The 22,907-nt window shown below is 40.5% G+C and overlaps 1 protein-coding gene and 1 long non-coding RNA gene across 2 annotated transcripts in view; both read left to right on the top strand.

The window, feature by feature from the left end:
* The first annotated feature begins 813 nt into the window (after positions 1-813).
* On the top strand, positions 814-2,882 carry LOC143441373 (uncharacterized). Its single transcript, XR_013108709.1, has 2 exons — positions 814-2,579; positions 2,686-2,882. It is a non-coding gene; the product is annotated as an uncharacterized LOC143441373 (long non-coding RNA).
* A 2,473-nt stretch (positions 2,883-5,355) lies between these two features.
* Positions 5,356-22,907, top strand: part of Hsd17b12 (hydroxysteroid 17-beta dehydrogenase 12) — a 125,194-nt gene continuing 107,642 nt past the window's right edge. The window contains exon 1 of the mRNA XM_034496243.2: positions 5,356-5,768. Within this exon, the coding sequence (XP_034352134.1) occupies positions 5,609-5,768 (160 nt within the window). The 5' untranslated portion in view covers positions 5,356-5,608. The remainder of the gene's footprint in view (positions 5,769-22,907) is intronic.

Here is a 22,907-nt window from a genome sequence, read left to right as displayed (position 1 = left end):
TCACAACTCTTCATATTCCCAAAGACCTTATTGCCAAATAGGGATATCTGTTTCAGATTGGAAGGTGGCTAGGTCTTCTGAAGAGACATGTTGCAACCAGCGACAGGTTTTTCAGGGAACAGACTCTGAGGCTGAGATTTGGTTGTTCAAGCTCTCTAATGGAGTGCTCTGGGGACAGCATCTGTAAGGGAAGAAGGGTTCAGCTGAAGGAGTTGAACTGAGACCACTTACAATAGAGGCCTCAGGCAATGTGACAGGGAGCCCTGAAGCTGGGAGGGCTTTTCAGAAGTATCTATACATAAAGTAAAGGGTTCAGACTTTCGTGGGTCTGCATCTACCAGTCTCCGTGTGCAAGCTCCCACTGTGGAGGAGGTAAAGCGGCTCCACTGGCTGAGGACAATGCTCATGGAGGGACACAACTGTGGGCCTTCAACAACCAACACTCTGGCTAATGTGAGAGCAAATGTCCTAGTCCTGTAAGGTACAGCTGGACTGATGCCCCGGCATCCACTATATGATGCTTATGAAGCAAAACTTAAAAATAAAACAAATTAAGCAGTGTTGTGTATCTGTATATTTCTCCCTACAGACACCTAAATATATGTATTTGTGATAAAAGTGGGTTTAGGACAGTTCTTGGGTGGTTAGTTTGCCATTTCCCATTGCAGTTTGCTTCATAAATAACATTTTCTCTTTGGTCTGCTACAGAGTTATATTATCTAGCTCAAGCTGTCCTCGAACTCTGGACTCTTTTGTCTCAACCTTCTAAGTGCTGTGCAAACACCACTATACCCATGTATAACAGGTTTGTATTTTACGTAGTCTTTTTGTATGCATCAAGTATATTTACCAAGAAAATAAAGAGAGGAAAAAAAAAAAGAACTAGACAAAAGCAATAGAAATCAAATTAACAAAATTCTTTGGGAGGGGAAAACAATCCATCAGCAGATGATGAATCCATTGTGAACATGAGCATTTAGGCGAAGAAAAACAAAGAATACACATTCCTCTGTACTCTCTGTGTTTGCTTGTGGAACTGTCCTAATATTTGCAGGTTTTGTCTGTCAGTAAGACATGGATAAAGCATACACAAACATGCCACAAGCACACACACACACACATACACACACACAAATAAATAAGTATAATAAGCAAAACCACAGCCTTGCCACCTGCCTTATTTTTTCAGTTCACAGGCTCATACAGACTTAAATAAAACAGAAAAGGGTGCCAAGCTGTTTACCACCTTTCCTGATTGGTAGCTGATGTGTCTTGACATATCTGTCTTGCCCAGTAATCACTTCACTGTATTGTATCACCAGATTGAGTAATCACTCCAGTTATCTTAAAACAAAATCATCGCCACATTAAACCAGCTGTAACTAGGTGAAAGGGAAGCAAACAGTGATGTCTTATATAGGTCAGAGGGCAGCCTGAGGGAATTGGTTCTCTCCACCATGTGGGGCTTTGGGAATCTAGCTGAGGTCACCAGGCTTGGTGCCAAGCACCTTTACCCACTGAGCCATCTCACTATCCATAAAGCTCTAACAAATGGACTGATCTCAGTTTTATTTGAAAACTATGTTTATAGAAGTGGCCATGTATTGAGTTCAAGCTCTGTTTGAACAGAAAGAGCCCTGGAGTTTTTTTTAGGTACAGAATGTCTTGTAGGATAGAAGAGTGATCTGGTTGTGACATATCACCCAGTGAGTGCCAGGGTAGATTCAGCTAATCTAGTTGGCCAGACTAATGCTCTCTTCTTCCCTCCAAAAGTTGTGGGCATGGGGAAAGAGGATGAGTTTCTCTGATAAAGAAGGTCTGACTCTTTAGTCTTCTCTCATGTATTACATAGTGACCAGCAGTTTCCTCTCCCTCCTCTCCTCTCAGACCCTCTTCCCTACCTTCCATCTCTCCCAGATACACTCCTCCTCTGTTTCCCTTCAAAAAAGGGTAGGCCAAGTAGGTCAGACTTTAGTCAAAAGCCTGTGAACAGCTGCCCATCACTGCTGGACCTTCAGATGAGCTCTCAAGATGATGTGTTTCTCAAGCTAGACCATGGCATTTAGGGGTCCTTGCAGGTTTACTAAAGAGCTGTTGTCTTTGTGGTGAGTAGGGCTGATGTGTCTGAATGCTGTGATACACAGGCAGACACTTGACATGAAAGCACACTATTCTTATGGTAATGTGTTACTGCTTAAGGAAGCCAGCTATTAACTTCTAATTAACCAAATGGTAAAGGTAGTATTTGTTTTAAATTAATTTGTTCATCGCAGAACTGTTTTGTTTTTTTCCTCCTCAACCCAGGATTTGACAACTGGATGTGAGAATCGAACCAAAGCTCACTGTGTCCAGCTGGTTGGCAGAGTGCTTCCCCGGCACAGAGGAAATTGGCTCTATTGGTACACACCTGGGATTCAAGCACTCAAGAGGCAGGAGGACCAGAAGCTTAGGTATAAGGGGTTCAGGGTCAGCCTAGGCCACATGAGACCCTGCCGAAAGCAAAAACCAAACTCAATGTGTTGAACTATATTCTACTGAAGATTGGATATTGCAGTAGATGGCAGAGCTTTTAAGAACAGGTAATGAAGGATTAGGCTTGTGTCTCAATTGTTAAGCTATGATGGTATTCTTAAAAACACCCAACTTCAATGAAGTTTCCTAATTATGAAAATTTTTTTTATACAGTGGAATACTCCTGGTTTTGCTGTGAAAATTGACTATGGACTTGTAGAAATTTGTATCAAAATGTACAAAAACTGCCAATGAACATCAATGGAAATCTTTGTGTACTATTACAATGCAATGCTCTTAATTCACGTTGCTTACATTAAAGAGTATTTTCAACTTTAAAATCTTTTAAATAAATGATTCTGAAGACCCAATGTGGTTGTGTCTGATTCTCTATGTGTCTTTTTTCCCTTTCTTTCTTTCTTTCTTCCTTCCTTCCTTCCTTCCTTCCTTCCTTCCTTCCTTCCTTCCTTCCTTCCTTCCTTCCTTTTTTCCCCTTTCTTTTCCAAACAAGGTATTACTTGGCTGGCCTGGAACTCATTAGGTATATAGACAAGGTTAGCCTTGAACTCACAAAGGCCCACCTGCCTCTGGCTCTCGAATAATGATATTAAAGTTATGCACCACTATGCCCACCTTCTTATACATTGTTTAAAAGCAATTCTACAGCAACAAAATTTGTTTGCCAAAATAGTTTTAGAGAGACTAATAATGACTCCATTACCATATTCAAAGATAAAACACTGGAGATTTGCATTAGTTGGCAGTAGCAGGGCTAAGAAATCTGTCATGGTGTATTTTGTTTACAGAGTGAATAAGACTTGTTGAAGCACTGGTTATGAGAATTTAATAGAAAAGAAGGTTGACCCCTAGGTTTTGCATCTCAGAGAAATCATGAAGAGTGGTCCAGTTAAGGAGATGGGTCTTAGTTAAGATGTGTCTTAGTTACTGTTCTATTGCTATGAAGAGACAACATGCTCAAAGCAACTTATAAACAAAAGCATTTAATTAAGAGTCTTGCTTACAGTTTCAAGGGCAAGTCCATTAACATCATAGCAGGGAGCATGGCAGCAGGCAGGCCAGCATGACTCTGGAGAAGCAGCTGAGAGCTCACATCTGATCCGTACGCAAGAGGCAGAGAGAGCTAAGTTAGAATGGCATGGACTTTTGAAACCTCAAGCCCACCCCCAGTGACACACCTCCTCCAACAAGGCCACACCTTCTAATCCTTCCCTAACCATTCTATCAACTGGAAAACAAGTCTTCAAACACATGAGCCTATGAGGGGCATTGCTATTCAAACCACCAGAAGAGGTATATGAGGGCAGGTGTGAGTTTTATTTTTAAATACATTAACTTTAGGTTGAGAACGTAGCCCAGTCAATACAGTACTTGACTCGCATGTATAAAGCCCTGGGTTCAATCCTCAGCACTGAATTAAAAAAAAAAAAAAAAAAAACCTGGAATCCCAAACCAGGAGGTAGAGGCAGCTTGGGATATTTGACATCATCCTGTCTCAAACAAACAAACAATAAATGTATTGAGCTTGAGGGGAGATATTAAATACGCACCTGGACCTCTAAGTAGAGCCTGAATAGAGACTCCACTTGTTTGTGTGTGTGTGTGTCTGTCTCCCTGGCCCATGGTATTTTGCTGAAGTACTTCTATGTTCTTCCAGACATCAGATTTTTGTGTCCCTTTAAAACTTCCCTTCAAGGCAGGGGAGATTGCTTGGTGTACAGGTAAAGCACTTGCTGTTCAAGCATAGGGCCTGTTATCAGACTCAGGGCCACAGCTTGTGCATCAACAAATGAGTTTCGGCCACCTGTCCTTCGTAAGTCAGCTAAAACAGTCGAATTAATAGTGAAGAACGGCGGGAAGAAAGAAAAGAAAAAAAAAAAAAGATTTGGAAAGAGGTATAAAGAGAACCAGTACCTCCCACCAAAGCCATGTTTTAGGTTCTGATGTGCAGTCATGGTTTAAGAATGGGCTAGAGTAATACATATCTAAGCAGTCCCAGTAAAAGCATGGTCCAGCCTACCACTGGCCCTTCATTGCCTCCCCTGTAAGGTGTTTCTAGAAGTTTGCCCAGGTTTTAGGTTTTCTTTTACTCCAGCATGAAATCCCTAGGAGGGGGTGGATGGGTTCCTGTTTTGATTCCATTGTTTTGATAGTTTTACAGTAAAAGTAAAGGACACGAATATCTCTTTAAAATAACTTCACTCCAGCCGTCCTCCCACAAAACAAAAATAAACTGACTCTGGTTTTTACTGGATCAGGTCCAGTTTTTTTTTTTTTTTTTTTTTTTTTTAAACAACTAAGCGTTTCCCAGAATTGCTCCATAAGCTCTGTTCTTCTACAATACTTTTCATTCATCTTACAACTTTTAACGCTACTACATAGTAAAATTTTCTGGAATTCTTGGGAACAAGTATAAAGTTAATTGTGGAAGCTAAGGCAGTCATTCAGAAAATGGAGCGAGTGCGTGCAGCGCAGACAAAGGGAGAACCGTAAGCCTTCATCCGAGAAGCTCAAGAAATAAACAGGGATCTGAGAGCTTTTATTATAAAGGCATAACCATAAGACCACTCTCCAGCTGCTGGCAAACTTCTATGACAATCTTCCCTTTCCGGTTCCATTCCTTCCTGAAACGTGAGCTAAAGGTTAGGTATCATTGGCCAATCAGCAAGCAGCCTTCTGTAGTCGTAAGGGCCACCTCTGCCAATGAGAGATCCCTGCGCTTCGGTGGTGCGACGAAAAGCTTGTGGGCGGAGCCAAACAGTGAGTGGCTTGTGAGCGACCCACTGTCTTAATACGGAAATGCGGCGCTGAGGACGCCGAAGGGGAGCGTGGGCGGGGCTACGAGACAGAGCTAACCAACGGGAGACACAGTAAGCCCATAGGAACGGGAAGTCACCAATGGCCACAAGGCAATGACTATATGGGCGGGTCTTAGACCTAAAGCGTTCAAAGAGCGGCGTTTGTCCGCTGCGTTTTTTTTTTTTTGCCGTCACGGCACCGCCTCTACGTTCCTCGTTCCATTCATTCTGTTTTTTTTTCCATTCCCATTCACTGTAGTAGTAAGGCCTAGTCACGAGTCATGGAGAACACTCTCCCGGTGGCCGGCTTCCTATACTGGGTGGGCGCGAGCACCATTGCCTACCTGGCCCTGCGAGCCTCATACTCGGTCTTCAGGGCCTTCCAGGTGTGGTGCGTGGGCAACGAGGCCTGGGTCGGCCCGCGGCTCGGAGAATGGGCAGGTGAGTGGAACGACCACGGCGACCACGGCGTGGCCCTCGCTTCCTGGCCGCTCGCGCTCAGGGAGCCAGCTCTGGGGCGCGGAAAGTTCTTCAGACCCTGAGCACCCTGGCGGGCTCTGGGGCATCTGACCTGCAGCCTGGTGGACACGCAGAAGACCTTAACTCCCCGGGCTTGTCCTGTTGGAGCCATTCTGGGTAGGCGGCCGGATTCGGGCGCATTGTCCGCTGGGCCCCTTAGAGTGTTGTTGTTTTTTAAATAAAGTTTTTCATTTGGCTTGAAAATTGGCCCTGTGCTATGGATGAGAGCATAGGTGAAGATAGGAAGAAGGGTTGCAGGGACATCGAATTTCAGAAGTCTTTATCTTGGGAAACTTGATTCTCCAGTTACTTGAATTGGGTTTGTTTCACGTAATTTAACAAGTCTTTTTTTGAGGAGGTGGAGGCGGTGTCGGAGGAAATCTTGGTAAACTATTCTGGAGTTTCAATGAGTTAAAAGCGCTGTTCTGGGAAAGCGGCAAGTCTTCATATCGTAATCAGTACTTTTTGCAAGAGTTTGAGAAAAAGTGTCTTCACAAAAAGTGAGCAAAACACGCGAACCTTGCTCTTTTTAGTTGGCAGATTTTAAAAATGAGAACAAAGGTCGTATCAAAAGTTTAGAAGGTTCTTCCCTCTCACCTTTGTTTTTATTTTTTTGAGAGGAGGGTTCTTAAAAACAAAAGTAAAAAGAAAAAAAACCCAACATGTAATCACGATGTATATGCGGTTCTCTGGTGTTTTGTAACCAATGTTCACGTCTCAAACACTGTATAGAATTTTGGGGTGCGGTTGCCCACGGACTATACATAAGACAGAAATCATGTTACTTTTCAGGTTTGTTTCGTTCATTAATGAACATTTAAGCAACATAGCAGGAAAGACATGGCAGTTAATCTTTTGGGACAACAACCCAATAACAGGAGAAAATATTTCAACTAGAAACGAGCCCTTTGTGAGCCCTTTCCTCGATGTGAGACAAATAGTGATTTTATACAACTTTTCGGAATCATTTGTTATCTTTTCATAGTCCCTGGGGAAAAAGTGTTCACTGTGATTAAGATTCAGATTATGTAATTTCACAATTGACTTGTTAGTCAATTAGTTTCTTTGTTGTCAGCTTGGAGAAAGTTGTTTGTTGGCTTATTTATTTTTATGTTTTTTTAACTCAATGTGCCAGTAATCCCATAGGAAATCAGTTATCCAATAAAACGAAACTTGAAAAGAAAGGCCAGTGTTTGGCTTTATTATTGTAAATTGTTTATGCAGTCTAAAACTCAAGAGTGAAAGTCAAGGGTTGTGACATTGTCATTTTCAAGGTAGGTTTGGCTCCATCCAGAGGAAGGGAAATTGGTAAGTTAGGGAAGCATTTATGTAAGATTTATGTAGAAAAGAAATTTGAACTGGAACATTGGGCTACAAGAGAGAACCATAGTGGCATAATGGAAGTGAAGTATTGTTGGGGTCAGTTTTCTTGAGTTTTGGATTTTTGTTTTTTAACCACTTTTTAGATGCTTTAGCAAAAGAAATGATGAGCAAGCCAGCTTAGCAGGTAAAGACACCAGACCTAAACTGCAGCCTGATCCCCATGCTTAGGGCCACCTACAGAGAGGAGTGACTGACTCCTGCAGGTTGTCCATTGACTTCTCTCCACATGAATGCTTTGGTACAGATACCACCTCCTTCCAGATAAAACAGCACCTCCCCCCCCCCACCCCCAGAAGAAAGATAAAAAAAGTGGTCAGCTATAACTTGTAAACATTTGTATGTAGCTTAGATCTTTAAACACTTCCTTACTCTTTAAATTCAGATATTTCAGAACTAGAATTCCAATGAGTTCTTTGCAGTGCATGGGTGGGTGTGGTGTGTTATTTAGAAAACAAACTAGCTGATAGGGGGAGAGTTGTGATATTAGGATTAATCCTAATACGTAGCATTGTTTTCTCCCTTATATGATTGCTGTCTTAATCTTGAGTGCTCATATCTGTGTGATCTTTAAATAAATGCTAGTGGGAAGCATTGGTATCGTGTTCTAATTTCTGTTGGTGATGTTATTTTATCTTCCTTTCTATAGACAGTTAAATAGTTTATTCTGTAGTAATTAGTAGTGGTTCAGTTTTTGTCAACTTGGCATAAGCTTGGGTCATCTGGGAGGAGGAATTCTAAGTTGGGAAAATGCCCAGATCAGATTGGCCTGTAGGCAGGTCTGTGGGGGCATTTTGCCTTTTAGTGATTGATGTAGGAGGCTGTACCATCCCTGGTCTCTGGACTGTATAAAAGACTGAGTCAAGAGGAGCAAGGCAGTAAGCAGCATTTCTGCATGGCCTCTGCTTCAGTTTCTGCCTCCAGGTTCTTGCCTTGCATGCTACTCTGACTTTCCTCCATGATAGACTGATCTAGAGTTGAAAGTAAAATAAACAATTTCCTCCCTAAGTTGTTTTTGGTCATGGTCTTTATCATAGTAGTTGAAAGCAAACTAGGACATAATTGTTGTTGAATTAATAGTATAATAAAATTAGTCAGTTTAGACCGTATAAGCAAATGAATTTGTGTAGATAGTTCCAATGTTATTTGTAGATACAGATACATTTGGAAAGTTAATATTTTATTTTGCTTCTTTTCTTGTTCTTAGTATGATATAACACTATTGGGTGGGTCCATGGATCTTATACTAGTAATCTAATGTGAATTTTTAGGCCAAAAAACCCTTGCTCTGGCAGCCTCTGCAGGCTGGGCTCATCTGCCTGTTTCCAAGTAATGGTGAAAGTGGAGGAAAGCTTACTGCAGTTGGCCACTTTGGAAGAGGAACGGATAAATGGTCCAGTGACCCCCAAGTGTGTCTTCAGCCAAAACTTTAGATTAAATAAAGGAGAAATTGGGCAAAGAACAAGTGATATGTAATTAAGCAGCTGAGGTCAGGGTGTGGTTTTGACTGTTGCTGACTCTTGTCTCAGCTTTGGTCCTATTAGCTCGCATGAGAAATGTATCTGTTCTTCTCTGTCGTCCTCTCCTAGTTGTCATTCTCTGAAGGGACCATTGTGGTTCCTACAGGCTGATCACTTCTGTTCCAGGATGTTCTCTGCCCTTGTGGATAGTGGCCAACATCTGGGGTGGAGGGTTTGTTCCTTGCCCTTCCTGGAATTCCAGAATGCACATTGACATGGTTTCAGCAGCCAAAGAACAAGGACAGGTACAGAAAGAAGGAAGAGATGCCAAGCTTTCCTCCAGCATTTGGTTACTGCGTGGGCCCAAATGGGGAGCCAGTGCTGTTTAGTAAAAGCAGTTTCTAAGTGTCTGTTTCAGTAAGGGCCAGTGAGATGGCAAGCGGGAACCTCATGAGTAGATTATGGTGGGATTATGCTTAGTCTTCTGGGAGTTTGTAAGGGAATTTGGAGCCATCTCTGGAAGTGATTCCCAAGCTGAGCTGTCAAGAGTACACCTGAGTTAGCCTGGTGAAGAGTGGCAGAAAGCAGATACTGTTTTCTCTGGGGAAAGGAAAAACCAAACCACTGTGGTGTGAGAATTCTGTTAGCAGGGTCTGAGTGATAAGGTTGTTCAGTGGCCCAGTACTGGGTTATTATTATCTCAAGGAAGTCCATAATACTATAATGTGAATAGAAAAGCCTCTCAGAAGGACAGCTTTGTTTTATTTTCTGATTTTTCCCCCCAGCAAAACAAGGCACATTTTGTCATCTTTCCAACTGAGAATGCAAGACTGTATTTTTTTTCTTTTCTTTTTTTAAAAGGTTTATTTATTTATTTATTTATTTTATGTATGAGTACACTGTCACTGTTCTCAGACACCCAGAAGAGGGCATCAGATCCCATTACAGATGGTTGTGAGCCACCATGTGGTTGCTGGGAATTGAACTCAGGACATCTCTGGAAGAGCAATCAGTGCTCTTCAAGGCTGAGCCATCTCTCCAGCCTGAGATTCTTCTTTCTAAAAAGTTATTTGTACCACCATCAAGTGATGTTTCTATTTCAATAACCTAGTTATAGGAGGAGTGGAGGGAAGGCTAGACAATCTAAGAACTTTAACAGTGGTGGCCTCTCAAGGGTATTATGTTATAGTATAGTTGACAGATTGGCTTTGGAGTCATCTAGGCAAAGGCAAGCTTTTTTGCTCACTAAGTGACCTTGAACAAAGATAGCTAACCTTTAAATATAACTTCGTCTTTTAAGTGAGATAAATCAGTTTCTAATGTAGTCTTGTGCATTTTCATGGGTAATAAGCAACCTCTGTCATACTTTGTTCATACAAAGCACACATATTTGATTAGTGGGGATTGTTGGAATGAAGAAACAATTATAGTCCACATAGCCAACTTCATGCTAACAATCTGAAGTTATACAAGGATCATTGGGAGGTTATGAGCCTGGCCACAGGAGAATTCTGTACTTGGTAAAATTTACTAGGCAGTTCTTCGTGTCTGGCTCCCTTTAGTAAGTAAAAGCTAGGATAGACTTAGACAGATTCAGTTATGTGCAGTTTTTTAAGTACACTTGAAAAACCTTGAAGTCATTTTTGATCCTTCTCCAAATATAATGTTAGGGAATTTCTTTGACTCAAATTTCAAGATATTCAGATGCTATCATTTCTAAGCCTTAATAATCAACCTTCTATGTGCTTTCGCAATGGCTCCTCCACAGGCAGGCTGTGGAAAGCTCGTGTCCACTGTCATCACCAGTCCACTTCTGGTTCTTTTTCCTATGCGATGGAAAGCATAAGCAGGGACCCTGGGCAGCTCCTGAGCCTTCAATGTTACTGACTCAGTACCCAGCCGCTGATGTAGCTTTGAGGTTATGGTGCGAGGACACTCAGCTCTTCCTGCTAGAAAGCCTCGGCTTCAGGGTATTGGGCCTGTCAGCTGTCAGTGAGTGTATGACTCTTCAGCACTGGAGCATTGGAGCTAGTGATTCTCAATGGTGTCTGGAGCTTGCAGCAACTGCTGTGTTGGCTCTTCACAGCTCCTGCTTACCTATAGCCTCAGCTCTGCAGTCTCTGCTCCTGGCTATGATCTGGATTTTTCACCTGCCTTTTAAGTGTCTCTGCTAACATACCTCTGCTGAGTATGGCTAGGGCTGAGATGCCCAGGAGATGCCTGCTTCTGTGTTACTGCTCAGACTCTTCCACCATGGTAATGATCTAGAGCCAATGAGAATGCTGCTCCTCAAAATCTCATCAATCTCCTGAGTGTAGTAGCTGTTATGGATGGGGGAGGTGCTCTTCTCCAGCTAGAGTAAGGACAGTAAGATCAGGGTGGCTGTGTGATCATAACTCAAGTAAAGACTCCTGGAGCAATAGTCATGACAGTCAGGGCTTCTGGCAACTGGTTCGATGGCTCTCTGGGGGTACTGGGGGCTTGAGTCTTCTCTGGGTGTCAAAGGGTGGATTACATTCTCCTTAGGCTGGTGGAAGATTTAACACACCCAGAGCTGTCATGATGTCAGTTTGAGGATCCCAGAGGGAGTGACTGCCTGATTGACAGCTCTGGGTGTTCCCTGAAGTAGCTGAAGCTGCAGTTGTTACTGAGTCCATGGACCGTCAGCATATTCGTAAGTCCTGTAGACCAGATGTGGCCTGCTGGGTTTGCTCATCACTTAGCATTACCCTTTAGCAGTGCTCTTTACCAGAAGTCTCATTCAAACTTTTCTGTGGACCAGAAGTCAAAGTTCAGCAAGTGCCCAGTTTGCTTCTCTATATTCAGTTGCTAGAATCACACTGTCCTTGCAGCATCTGGACTAGAGATTGCTAGCTCTTACTAAACCTACCACTGCAGTCCCTCTTCATCTGCGTTGCCTGAGTTCCTCTTCCTTACAGAACACTTTGTACAAGTCTACTGTTGCATAAAACCCCACAGTCAAATATCTTCTTATACTTGCACAGAATTTAATTTCATAAGCATCAAGTTATTGGCATATTTTGATCTGCTTTGTGTATTTCTGACATCATCTCTTTATGAATTTTTTAAAATAGATTGAGGGTTGGAGAGATGGCTCAGCAATTTAGAGCACTGGCTGCTCCTCCAGAGGACCTATGTTCAGTTCCCACCACCCATATGGTGGCTCACAACTATCAGTAACTCCAGGGCATCTGCCCTCCTTGGGCACCAAACACACTCATGGTACCCATACATATAAAATAAAATACAATCTGTGTGTGTGCACACATGCCTCTGTGTGTGTGTGTGTGTGTGTGTGTGTGTGTGAGAGAGAGAGAGAGAGAGAGAGAGAGAGAGAGAGAGAGAATGAATGAATATCTATACACGGCTCAGTGTGTACCAAACTTGCTTATGCTTGATTTCTTCTTCCTCCTTGATGATGTTTGTGCAGAGACATTAGCTAATTTAACCAGGTGTTGAATATTGATTTTGTTGTCTGAGATTGTCTTTCTCCTGTTTCACATTCATCTTCACACTTTCTGCTTATAAATTCTATCCACTTTTTGGAGCATTGTGATTTTTTTTTTTTCCCTCAAGGACTGCATATTCAGGAGTCACTGCACATTTTAGAGCTGTAGCAATGCTTTGTATGTGTGTTTGCCTGTTTGTCACCTTAGTTGTGTGTGTATAGGCTTGTATATGTGACATGTGCACACCTAGGTAAATGAGTTACATCATTTGTTCTAAACTGTAAGCCCTTCAGGAGTTTGTTAGAATTTTATTTAGTGAATATTATGTTTTGTTTGGAAGTGGGTGTTTAGCTTTATTTTTGCATTTTGCAAAGTAATTTGTATATCTCCCCCTCTTGGTTTTAAAACTCCAAGTATCACATACCCCTGAAAAGCTAGATTGAAAGTAACCAAAGCTGTTCAGACAAAGACTGCCTACAAAAATGCTGACTTTGAACCCACTATGTAGCCAAGGATGCCCTTGCCCTTTGTATCTTTCTGCCTCCACCTGTCAAATGTTGAGACTGCAGGTTTGTGTCATCATGCCTGGTGTAACTTTTAGACTTTTATTTTAAAATACTGGAAACAGCTCCAAATTTCTTAGAAAACTTCTTTAGTAGTAAAGACATAAATTGTATGTACGGAAACTGCAAGAAACCTAAACATCACTGAGTTGGATCTTGTCAGGTCATAGCAAGGGAAGTAAATTACACAATCATGATTATGCATGTTTAGAGAAAGTCTAGGTGAGCTTGGTAGTTAGTGTTCAAAGGCAGGTGGTTGGTTACATTTCTGGTAGATTAAGAGTGAGTGCGGGCAGTGGCTGTGATGGCAGAGCAGTGAAGTTCTTGGGGTGAATTAGAAGAAAAGAGCAGAGATGACTTGTGGTGCCTAGCAAGCATCCTTAATCTGAAATATACCCTAAATTCAATGTCCTCAAGCATGTGGCACCCCCAAAATTTTAGATTTGGGAGCTTATGAGTTTAGATTTGTAGTTTAGTACTTGACTGATAAAGTTTGTGCAAATGTTCCAAACTTTAAAGAACTCTAACAAATCCTGAAACACTTCTGGTCCTGTACATTTTGGATAGCCAATCTGTAACAACAAGATTGCTGGTGAGAACACATTTCATCACACATTCTTCGAACTTGTATGAGGAAAAAGAAAGCCCTCTTTGTGCAAGAGCCTGAAGATGTAAAGACATTGTAGGGACATCTAGCTCTGGAGGGCACCATTATGCTGCTCACTTCATAGACCCTCCTACACAATAAGAGTGGTGCATTGGGAGGGGTTGGGGCGCTTGTTTATTTTGTGTAGTGTTGCAAGCTAAGTTAGTGGATCCAAGATCTCTAGAGTGTCACCCAGCTGTGCTCATAACACTGATTTTACTGATTCTGTTGATGACCATGAATTGCCAAAGAAATATTGCATAGATTTAGTGTATGCTTCTCAAGACAGTCAGGAAAGGGTACAGTTTCTTTTAGAAATTTAAATAATCAATTTTAAAGTTCCCTCAGCATTTACAGCATGTGGAAAGCTCATTCTCTAGATTGGTTTTTCTCTAATGACTGGCATTAACTGCTCACAGTTAAGCTAGCTTCAAGTAGAAATACTGCCATCCAAGCTCTAATGACAGCCGAGACTCCAGTCCTGTCACATAAACAGTGCTGGTGCAATAAACAAGCTCCCTAACCCTGCACATGCAATCCTAGAATGTTAGTATGAAACAGGAGCTTATATATGTCCCAGTACCTATCACTGCTTGTCATTTGAAAGGAGGCGGTGATGCCCATAGATAATGTGAAGAGAGAGAAAAACAACACTACCACGTCAGGCTGGACAGCAGCATTCTCACATTCTGGATTAGAGGACACTGAGTTCATGAGATGTAATTGTAACGGTGACATCTTTATTTGCAGAGTCCTTTTTGAGTATTCTCAAATGATTCCATGGCAACCCTGTGAGGCAGGTTAGCTCTGCTTTGCTGCTTCCACATAATATACCAGTACCAGGGAGCAATGCAGTGGTGGGTGTAAGTAAGGGGTGTACAGCTAGCAAGTGTCAGAAAAATTCAATCTTGGGTTCTTTTTCTTTCTTTCTTTCTTTCTTTTTTTCTTTAAATTTCATGCTCTTTCCAATTTACTCTTAAAGTTTCTGAGTAAGGGTTGTTTAAGGCACTCTGAAATACATGCACAAGAGCTTACAGTTGAAACATTCCTCAAATGTTGCTTAAATGTGAAAGGTCAGTTCATGTCATGGCTATATCTAAACTTTCAAGACTTACAAGAATCAGGTATGCTTGTTCAAAATAGATTCTAGGACTTCTACAGACCTACTTAGTCCAAAGCTCTAAGAAAAGAATGTGAACTGTGTGTGTGTGTGTGTGTGTGTGTGTGTGTGTGTGTGTGTTTGTGTATTGTTTTCCCCTTCTCCACTTTCTCCCTATGTAGCCCAGGCAAACTTGGAACTCACTAGGTGACCCAGGCTGACCTTAAACTCAGCCTCGTGTTAAGACACTGGGATTACAAATGTGTCACCTCCCCTGTCCTGAAAATTTATTTTTAATCAGTAAAGATTTCTTTAAAAAGCAACCCCCCCCCCAAAAAAAAAAAAAAAACCCACTAGTACATTTATTTATTTGGGGCTAGGGGACACACATTCTACTATGGGAGTCCTGCCTTGTCAGGCTTGACAGCAGATGCATTTACCTGCTTAGCCATTTTGTCACAGGTAGTAAAAAATCGTAAGGAATAAAGAGGGGTTAGCAGCTAAGAGCACCTGCTCTGGCATCAGAAAGACCAGAGTTCAGATCCCAACACCCATGTAATAAGCTGAATGTTCCCACAAGTTACCTGCAACCCCAACTCTCAGGGTGGGGTTAGGTGGAGACAACTTTCACTGGGTTACCAGGCTTTCAGCCTAGCTGAGAAAACAGGTGAGAGTCTGTCTCAGAAGGAACTGGACTCTGCACATGCCTAGGAGTAAGCATCCACACATACACATATGCATACATTCTCTCTCCCTCCCTTCCTCTGTCCCTCCCTCCCTTCCTCTCTTCCTCCTCCCTTCCTCCCTCCTTTCCCCCCCCCCCCCAATATTCTTAAGATGCCATCATTTTATGAAACTATTATGGTCAGCTTTTCTCAATTCATGTAGGCTTTTTTATATCCATTCTTGAGACCAGGGCTTGATTTATGATAGTATTAGAGCTTCCAGTGTTTCTGTACTTAATATGTACCTATAACTTTGACAGTTAAATAGAGATTCTTTTATTGGTCAATTCTGTGTTTGTGTGTTTGAAATAGATTAAAGACAGAGGAAAACATTTGATTCTCAGTATCTTGCTCTGTTCTCAGAGCTACAGGAGCACCTCTGCTGTGTCCTAGTTGTCCTTAGTTGGAAGCTGGGATTGAGGACAGAGGGGAGTTGGGCAAATAGAATTTTTTAATTTTGCTTTTTAGGTAGGTCCATAGAAAGAGCTTTGAAAATAACAATAAAGAGCTGAGAAAGTAGTGTTTGTTTTTTTTTTTTCTATTGGTGATTGATTTTGTTGGCTCAATAATCTTAGCTTATTTTGTATTAAACTTACAGAAAAGAAACTTTTAACTGTTTTCTTATGAATAGGTTTTTATAAATTTTCTTTTTTGCGGGGATGGAGAGATTGCTCAGTGGTTACAAGTGCTTTCTGCTCTTCAGAGGACTTGAGCTTGGTTCCCAGCACTCAGGTGGAGTAGATGGTGATTACCATCTGCAGCTCCAGGGATCCAGTTCTTCTCTGGGCACTGACTTAGGTGCACACCCCACCAATGTATAATTAAGAGTATAAATCTCTTAAAAGATCATTTTTATTGTGAAATTAAGTTAATGAGTTACTCCTTAATGAAGATTTTTTATTTTATTATTCTTTCTATTTATTTTTGAAGACAGTTTTTCTGAGTAGCCTTGGTAGTAGGAGGATCAGAAGTTTAACATTATCCTTGGCTACATAGTAAATTTGAGGCTAGCCTGGGCAGTATGAAATGCTATATAAAAAATAATAATAACCAAAAACCATACAAAAACACAGTGGATTGAATAGGATAGCACTGTTGGTGGCATTTAAAAATATTTTTCCTTTTCCTTTAGACTTTATTTTGTTTGTTTGTTTGGATGATTAGCTGTTTTTTCATGACGGGGCTTCTCTGTGTATCCCTCCATATCCTGGAACTCTCTTTGTAGAACAGGATGACCCTGAACACACACACACACACACACACACACACACACACACACACACACACACACACACGCACTGGCTGACCTTGAACTCTGGCTCCCATCTGCTGGGATTTAAGTGAGCTCCCACGGCCCTGCTAGTTTTGTTTTTTCAAGTTTTTATGGGACTAAAGGTGAATCCCAGGGGATTGTAGGAGGTAGTGGTGTGCAGTAAAGGAGGAGGGCAGGGACTGAGAAAGGAAGTCAGATGAGAGAGAGGAAGCAAAGACCATAAGCCTTTTCTTTCTTTAAAGTAAATATATGTTCATGGAGGTAAGGGAGACAGCAAAGTTCGGAGAACTGTGAAGTGCTGGAGGTCTGTGCATTGACAGAATACAAAAAGAAGGGGCAGGCATTGAGAAAACAAGTACTGATCTGTCAGGTTCTGAATGGTATCCACGAAATCCTACCATAGATCAACACCAGGCTGAGCTCCGTGCTTTAAGTTCTGTGTGAGAATCCTTTGGTTCAACAATCGGTGTCAAACTTTTATGCTGTAGTTTATAGTCAAGAAGAGTTTGGAAGCTCAGCATATAATGTTTTAGGAAAGGGAGAAAACGTTGTTGTCTGGAGAACATTGTTTTTGATCAGTGTGAGTATATCTCCCAAAGCACTTTGTACTGTAGGTTGATAAATGAGTTTACCATTTCCTTTTTAGACAGGAAGTGTAGTATAGGGAAATGCAAGAGCTGAATCAGTATCCTACTTTTAAATTTTGGTCAGCTGCTCTGTGTCCCCTTCCCCACCAACCCTCCACCTCCCCTAGGTATGTTTGTCTAAAAACCCTCACTTTGCACATTCTCTTGAGATGTTTGACATCAGACATCATGACAGCACTGTAGACGTATAAAGCATTATGCAGCCTCTGGACTTCAGGCCTTTTCGCACTTCCATTTTCAATTAGATACCTAAAAATAGAATTGTCCCATGATTCAATCAAACTGTGTGAGGTTCAGATCACTGCAAGGTTTATTTTGGGTTCTGCTGCAGCTTTGTCATGATCAACACCTGATTCTCTTTTTGATGTGATTATCTAATATATGTCAATTTTAGGCGATAACAAAAATAGACTTCCCCCTACAATTTTGTTAACATAAGCTCTATTTTTGAATTAAAAGTTCAGTTAGTTTAATCACAGTGTTAAAGACTTAACCTTAAGCTTTGATCTTAATAAGCATAAGAAGTATGGAAGTGAATTAAGGATATAGTGAAATTATTACTAATGCAGTGACATTTCAACTGCTATATAATTAGAAGATTTTGTGCTTGACATAACTCCCATTATTTTATTATAGACATTAGTATAAGAGACTGTTAGAAGTTCACGTCATTTATCCTTCAGTATCCCACTGTTCCCATCTCAGGCTAAAAGGAAATTTTTTTTAAAAAAGATTTTATTCTTATTTCAAAATTAGATTCTTAGAATTATGCTATTATGACCTACCAGTACTTATTTATAGCAAAAGTAAACTCTTTGGACCAGAAATTTAACTCAGTGGTATATTAACATGTTTAAGGTCCTGGGTTCCAGGCCTAGAACTACAAAGAAAGAAGAAAGTAATAGCTTTGAAATGAGATATTTTTCAAAATTTGCTTTGAATCTTTCTTTTAAATCATAAGATTAGGATTATATATGAAGATTATCAAATCTTTTAGAAATATTTGCTTCACAATATATATGTTGGAGATTGTGAATTCTTTTTTTAATACACACTATTTGTTAATATGACTCTGAATGGAAATATTTTTTACTTTCTGTGTTTTGGATTCTCCTAGAAGCCGTTTTTGAGACAACTTGTTGATTTGCATGATGATCGTAGGAAGTAGTGCTAGGGGACGAGAGAAGGGAATCCAGCCAATTTAGAGAGAATTGTTAGATGGCCAGCTGAAGCTTAATGTCAGTGCAATGTTGGCAGCAATATAGGGCTCAGAGAGTTCAATTAATCCAAGGCAGAGGCAGGAAGTTCTGGTATTTATACACTAGAGGCCAGTAGTCATTGGTTGAAGCTAGTTGTAGCTCTCAGTTGGAAGAACATCCGCTCAGTAGAACTATTTTTCAGTGTGCATTTGTGTGTAGCCACAGAGGAAGTCCATGGGTGGAGAGATTCCAACAGAATGTGCTGCCTCATGGGATGGTCAGAGAGGAGGGGCTATGGGCAGAACACCACCAACTTACCTGTAATAACCATCATGATATTTGCATTTAGTCCTATTCTATTTAAATAAAGCAATGCATGAGAATAGGGAAGTCATTCCTGCAGATAAAAGAGATGCAGTAGAATGTAGCAGAAATGGATGATGTGTATTACAGTCTTGTGTTGGATGGTGTTTTTACCATCTCATGATGGTTGTTGAATTACCCTATTAATATTTTCTGTAAATACAGATGGCCATTAACCAAATATTGACTGGACTCATAAGTTTGTGATAAGCATATGAGCTAACCTTTTTCTCTTCATAGTTAGTGCTGATTTATTTATTATATGGGAAATGATTTCTACTGGTCCTCTACATGGTAACTACAACTCTTAGCTAAGTTGGTTGCTTGTTGATAGAATCCCAAATTTGTATAGGAAGTGAATACTTCATAGGTGGTTGGCCTTTTCCTTTACCACAGGAGTTACATTTCAGTTATTTCAATGCTTGCTTTGTTTATCTTGGCCTTGGGTGTTTGTTAGGGATGGACACTAAGATGCAAGTAAAGGGTGCTGGAAGAAGGGCTTCTGAGATACTTTCCTGAGCCTATACTATACTCTTTCTCCTGAGAAGAGAGTCAGAGAAAGAGTATAGTTGTGTGAGAATGTGATGTCAGCAGGCATCCATGGGACTAGAGGAAAGTTACTGGAGAAAGACCTAAGACTAGATTGTAAAGTAGAAAGATGGAAAATACTGGGATCTTGGAGCCTGACACCAAGCTGCTGACTTCACTCATGCTGGCACTCATGCTGTTTGAGATAACAAACCCCTCTTTCCTGAAAGACTTCTTTCTGTTTCTTGCCACTGGATATCTCCTAAGCTGTAGACTAAAGAGAAATGGAAGGGACGTTTGTTTTGGATGTAATTTCATAGTTGGTCAAAATTAGTAGGTATAAAAATCAATAATTTTTATGAACCAGGCATTGTGGGCCATACCTGCAATCCCAACTCTTGGGGGATGGAGAAGGGAAAAAGACCTTGGCCAAAGCAATCTTTAGTAGAAAGACCAGTGCTGGAGAAATCATAATATTTGATGTCAAATTGTACTGTTGAGCCGTAATAACAAAAACTGCACAGTATTGATAGGAATACAAAACAAAACAAACAAATTAATAAAACAAATAAAATGAAGTAAAAACAAACAAAAAACCAGGTGTGAAGATCCAGTAGCGAAATAAGCCTGTACAGCTATAGCCGTCTTGTTTTTGACAAAGGAATAAACAGTGTACATTGGAGAATATGTTCGTAGAAAAACTGGTTTCCATGTGTAGAAAAATGAAACTAGATTCATATCTTCAAAAACCAACTTAAAATGAATAAAAAACCTTAATAAGACTTGAAACTTGGAAACTGCTAGAGAAATTACTAGGTAGAACAATTAAAAATTGAGAAAGACTTGAAAAAGTGCTCAAATACCACAGGATTAATCCCAAAAATTGACAGAGAAGACTGATGAAATTAAAACGTTTCTGAAAAGTAAAGAAATAACTGCATTGCTGGCTATGGTGGTGCATGCCTTTAATCCCAGCATTCAGGAGGCAGAGGTGGATGGATCTCTGTGAGCTCAAGACCAGCCTTCACAAATGAGTTTCAGGCCAGCCAGAATTACAGGTGAGACTCAAAATCAATAAATATGTAAAATGAGAAGGAAGGAAGGAAGGAAGGAAGGAAGGAAGGAAGGAAGGAAGGAAGGAAGGAAGGAAGGAAAGAAGCTATCAGAGTGAGGAAGCAGCCTGCACAATGGGAGTGGGGGAGTTTGTCAACTATACATCAGACAAGACATTAATATCTAGACTATATAAGCAACTCCAAATTCATACCAAAAAATCAAATTGACAAGTGTGCTAATGAATTGAATAGACAGTTCTCAAAGCAAACTATAAAGATGACCAGCAAATACTTGAAATTGTTCACCATTTCTAGCTACCATGGAAATGCCAAGTGAACCTACTTTGAGATTTCATTCTAAACTCAGAATGCTTACCGTCAAATAAGAAATGCAGGCTAGTTTGTATAAAGAGAGCTCTTATTCACTGCTGGTAGGTGGGCAAATGTATGCAACCACTACAGAAACCTCTTAGAAAAACTAAACACAACTATCAAGTAAGTCCTTGTACCACAGAGACACTTCAGCCTGAGTTGATACTGTGTTACTCACAATAGCTAGGAAATGCAGCTGACCTGGAGGTGCCCATGCTCTTTTACCTCCGTGATGTTTGAATGTAGTGCATTAGGGATCCTGCCCTCTATTCCTGATGGCCCTTCTGCTGCTTGCATAAGCCATGCCAGTTGGTGATACTTTTCACTGTGGTTTTATTTTTATTTGATTTATTGAGTTCTTAAGTTTTGTTGTATCTAGGTCAGGTTTTTTGTGTTTTGTTTTAATTTCCTTGCTATTTTTCTTTTATACTGCTGACTCATCAATTATGCTGATTTTTTCCATGCATTTGATTCATATCCTTGTTTGTATACTTTAAAAAAAAAAAGAGTTATTTTTAAGTTATGTATATGACTGTTTCTGAATGTATATCTGTCCAATGCCCATGGAGACCAAGAGGGTGTTGGATCCCCAGAAGCTAGAGTTAGAGGTGGTTGTGAGCCACCTGCTATGTGTGCTGTAAACTGAATTCTGGTCCTCTGGAAGAGCACATGCTTAACTGCTGAGATCTCTCCAGCACCTTATTTGTATCCACCTTCAGGTTGCTGATAATTTTTTTTTATTTAATATTTTATTTGCATTTAAGATGCCATCCCCTTTCCCCATTTCCCCTCCCTAGAAAACCCCTGTCCCATGCCCCACCTTTCCTTTTTGCTTTTATACATTTTTTAAAAATGTTAATCAAAGGATTTATAAGTTTGGTAATGCTCAATCAGAAGCGTAACCCAATACCCAACCTAGATATAAAAACTATCTTTGACTGGTGGAGACATGTGAACATCTGCCTCCATGCCCCCTCTCTCTTTCTCTCATCACCTAGCTTCTCCTCTCCTTCATCTTCTCTCCTTACTCCATCTCTTCCTCTCAATACTCCTTCCCACCTAGCTCCTCCTACATATCACTCTTCCTGTTAAAGTAAAACTTCTCTCAAAATACAGTTAGAGCATACTTATTCCTAATTGTACCAGTGAGGTACAAGATAGTCCTAATACCCAGTCCAACATTTTTTACTAACCAGAACCTCTGTCATCTCTTCTAACTAAAATACTTACTTTTGATCCTGGCTTGCTTTTTTTTTTTTTTTTTTTTTTTTTTGCTTTAGAATGAATGTCAGCTGAAAATTATATACTCAGATCTTTTCTCTCAAAGTAAATAGCCAGGATTGGCTATGAAACTATGGGTCTTCAACCCCGTCAGAAATCCAGAATGACTGAGTTAACTGAAGTTATGGGAAGCACTAAACGTAGCTTCTAAAACTTAGCCAATTTATAGAGACCGCTGAACACATGAAAAGCCCCTATACTACCGAATGTTGGAGCATCAAATCTTCAGCCTTCTGGCCCAGAGTCATCTGACAGACCTTAGTGATGCAGGATTATTAAGGGCTGATTACTCTGTTTAGGCAGATATAATCAGTCGACTATTCTGCATGTCTCTTCTTTCTTTTTGTTTCTTTTTTTCTTTCTTAATAGATTCTTTTCTCACATAATATATCCTGATTATGGTTTCCCCTCTCTTTACTCCTTCCAGTTTCCTTCCAGTTCCTTCCCACCTCTCTTCCCTTCCAGATCCACTCTCATTAGAAAAGAACAGGCTTCTAAGAGATAATAAAACAAAAATAAAGTATAATAAAATAAGAACTATCACATCAGTTTTGGACAAGAGAAACAGAAGACTAAACTAAAGAGAAGTCACAGGAGCCAGGGATGCATTTGTTCATACACTCAGGAATTCCATAAAAACACTAAACTGGAAGCCATAATATATACTAGTATTTGATCGCTTTTGGTATGTCATATTTTGCAGTATGGTGTGAGTATAGCATTGAACAAAATGGTCAAACCGTTTGTTCTCATTGAGCTTACACATTAATAGAGAAAGACAGGCAATAAACAAATAGTTGGCAAGTCTAGTGAGATGTACTAAAAGAAAAATTCATCGTGGTAGAGATAGAGAGAAATGGGGAGGTTGGGAAGAGAGTTTGTATCCCTGCCATTTTACATAGGGATGCAGCCTTTCCCATTCAAGTGACACCTAAACTGAGATCTAAATGAAACTTTCTTCACCCCCTTCCAGCCATATGGGACTCATTATTGTTCTAAT

Source organism: Arvicanthis niloticus, chromosome 2 (genome assembly GCF_011762505.2).
Source record: "Arvicanthis niloticus isolate mArvNil1 chromosome 2, mArvNil1.pat.X, whole genome shotgun sequence".
Classification (NCBI taxonomy): Eukaryota; Metazoa; Chordata; class Mammalia; order Rodentia; family Muridae; genus Arvicanthis; species Arvicanthis niloticus.
The sequence above is the reverse complement of the archived record's forward strand: the minus strand, read 5'-3'. Positions and strand labels throughout refer to the sequence as shown.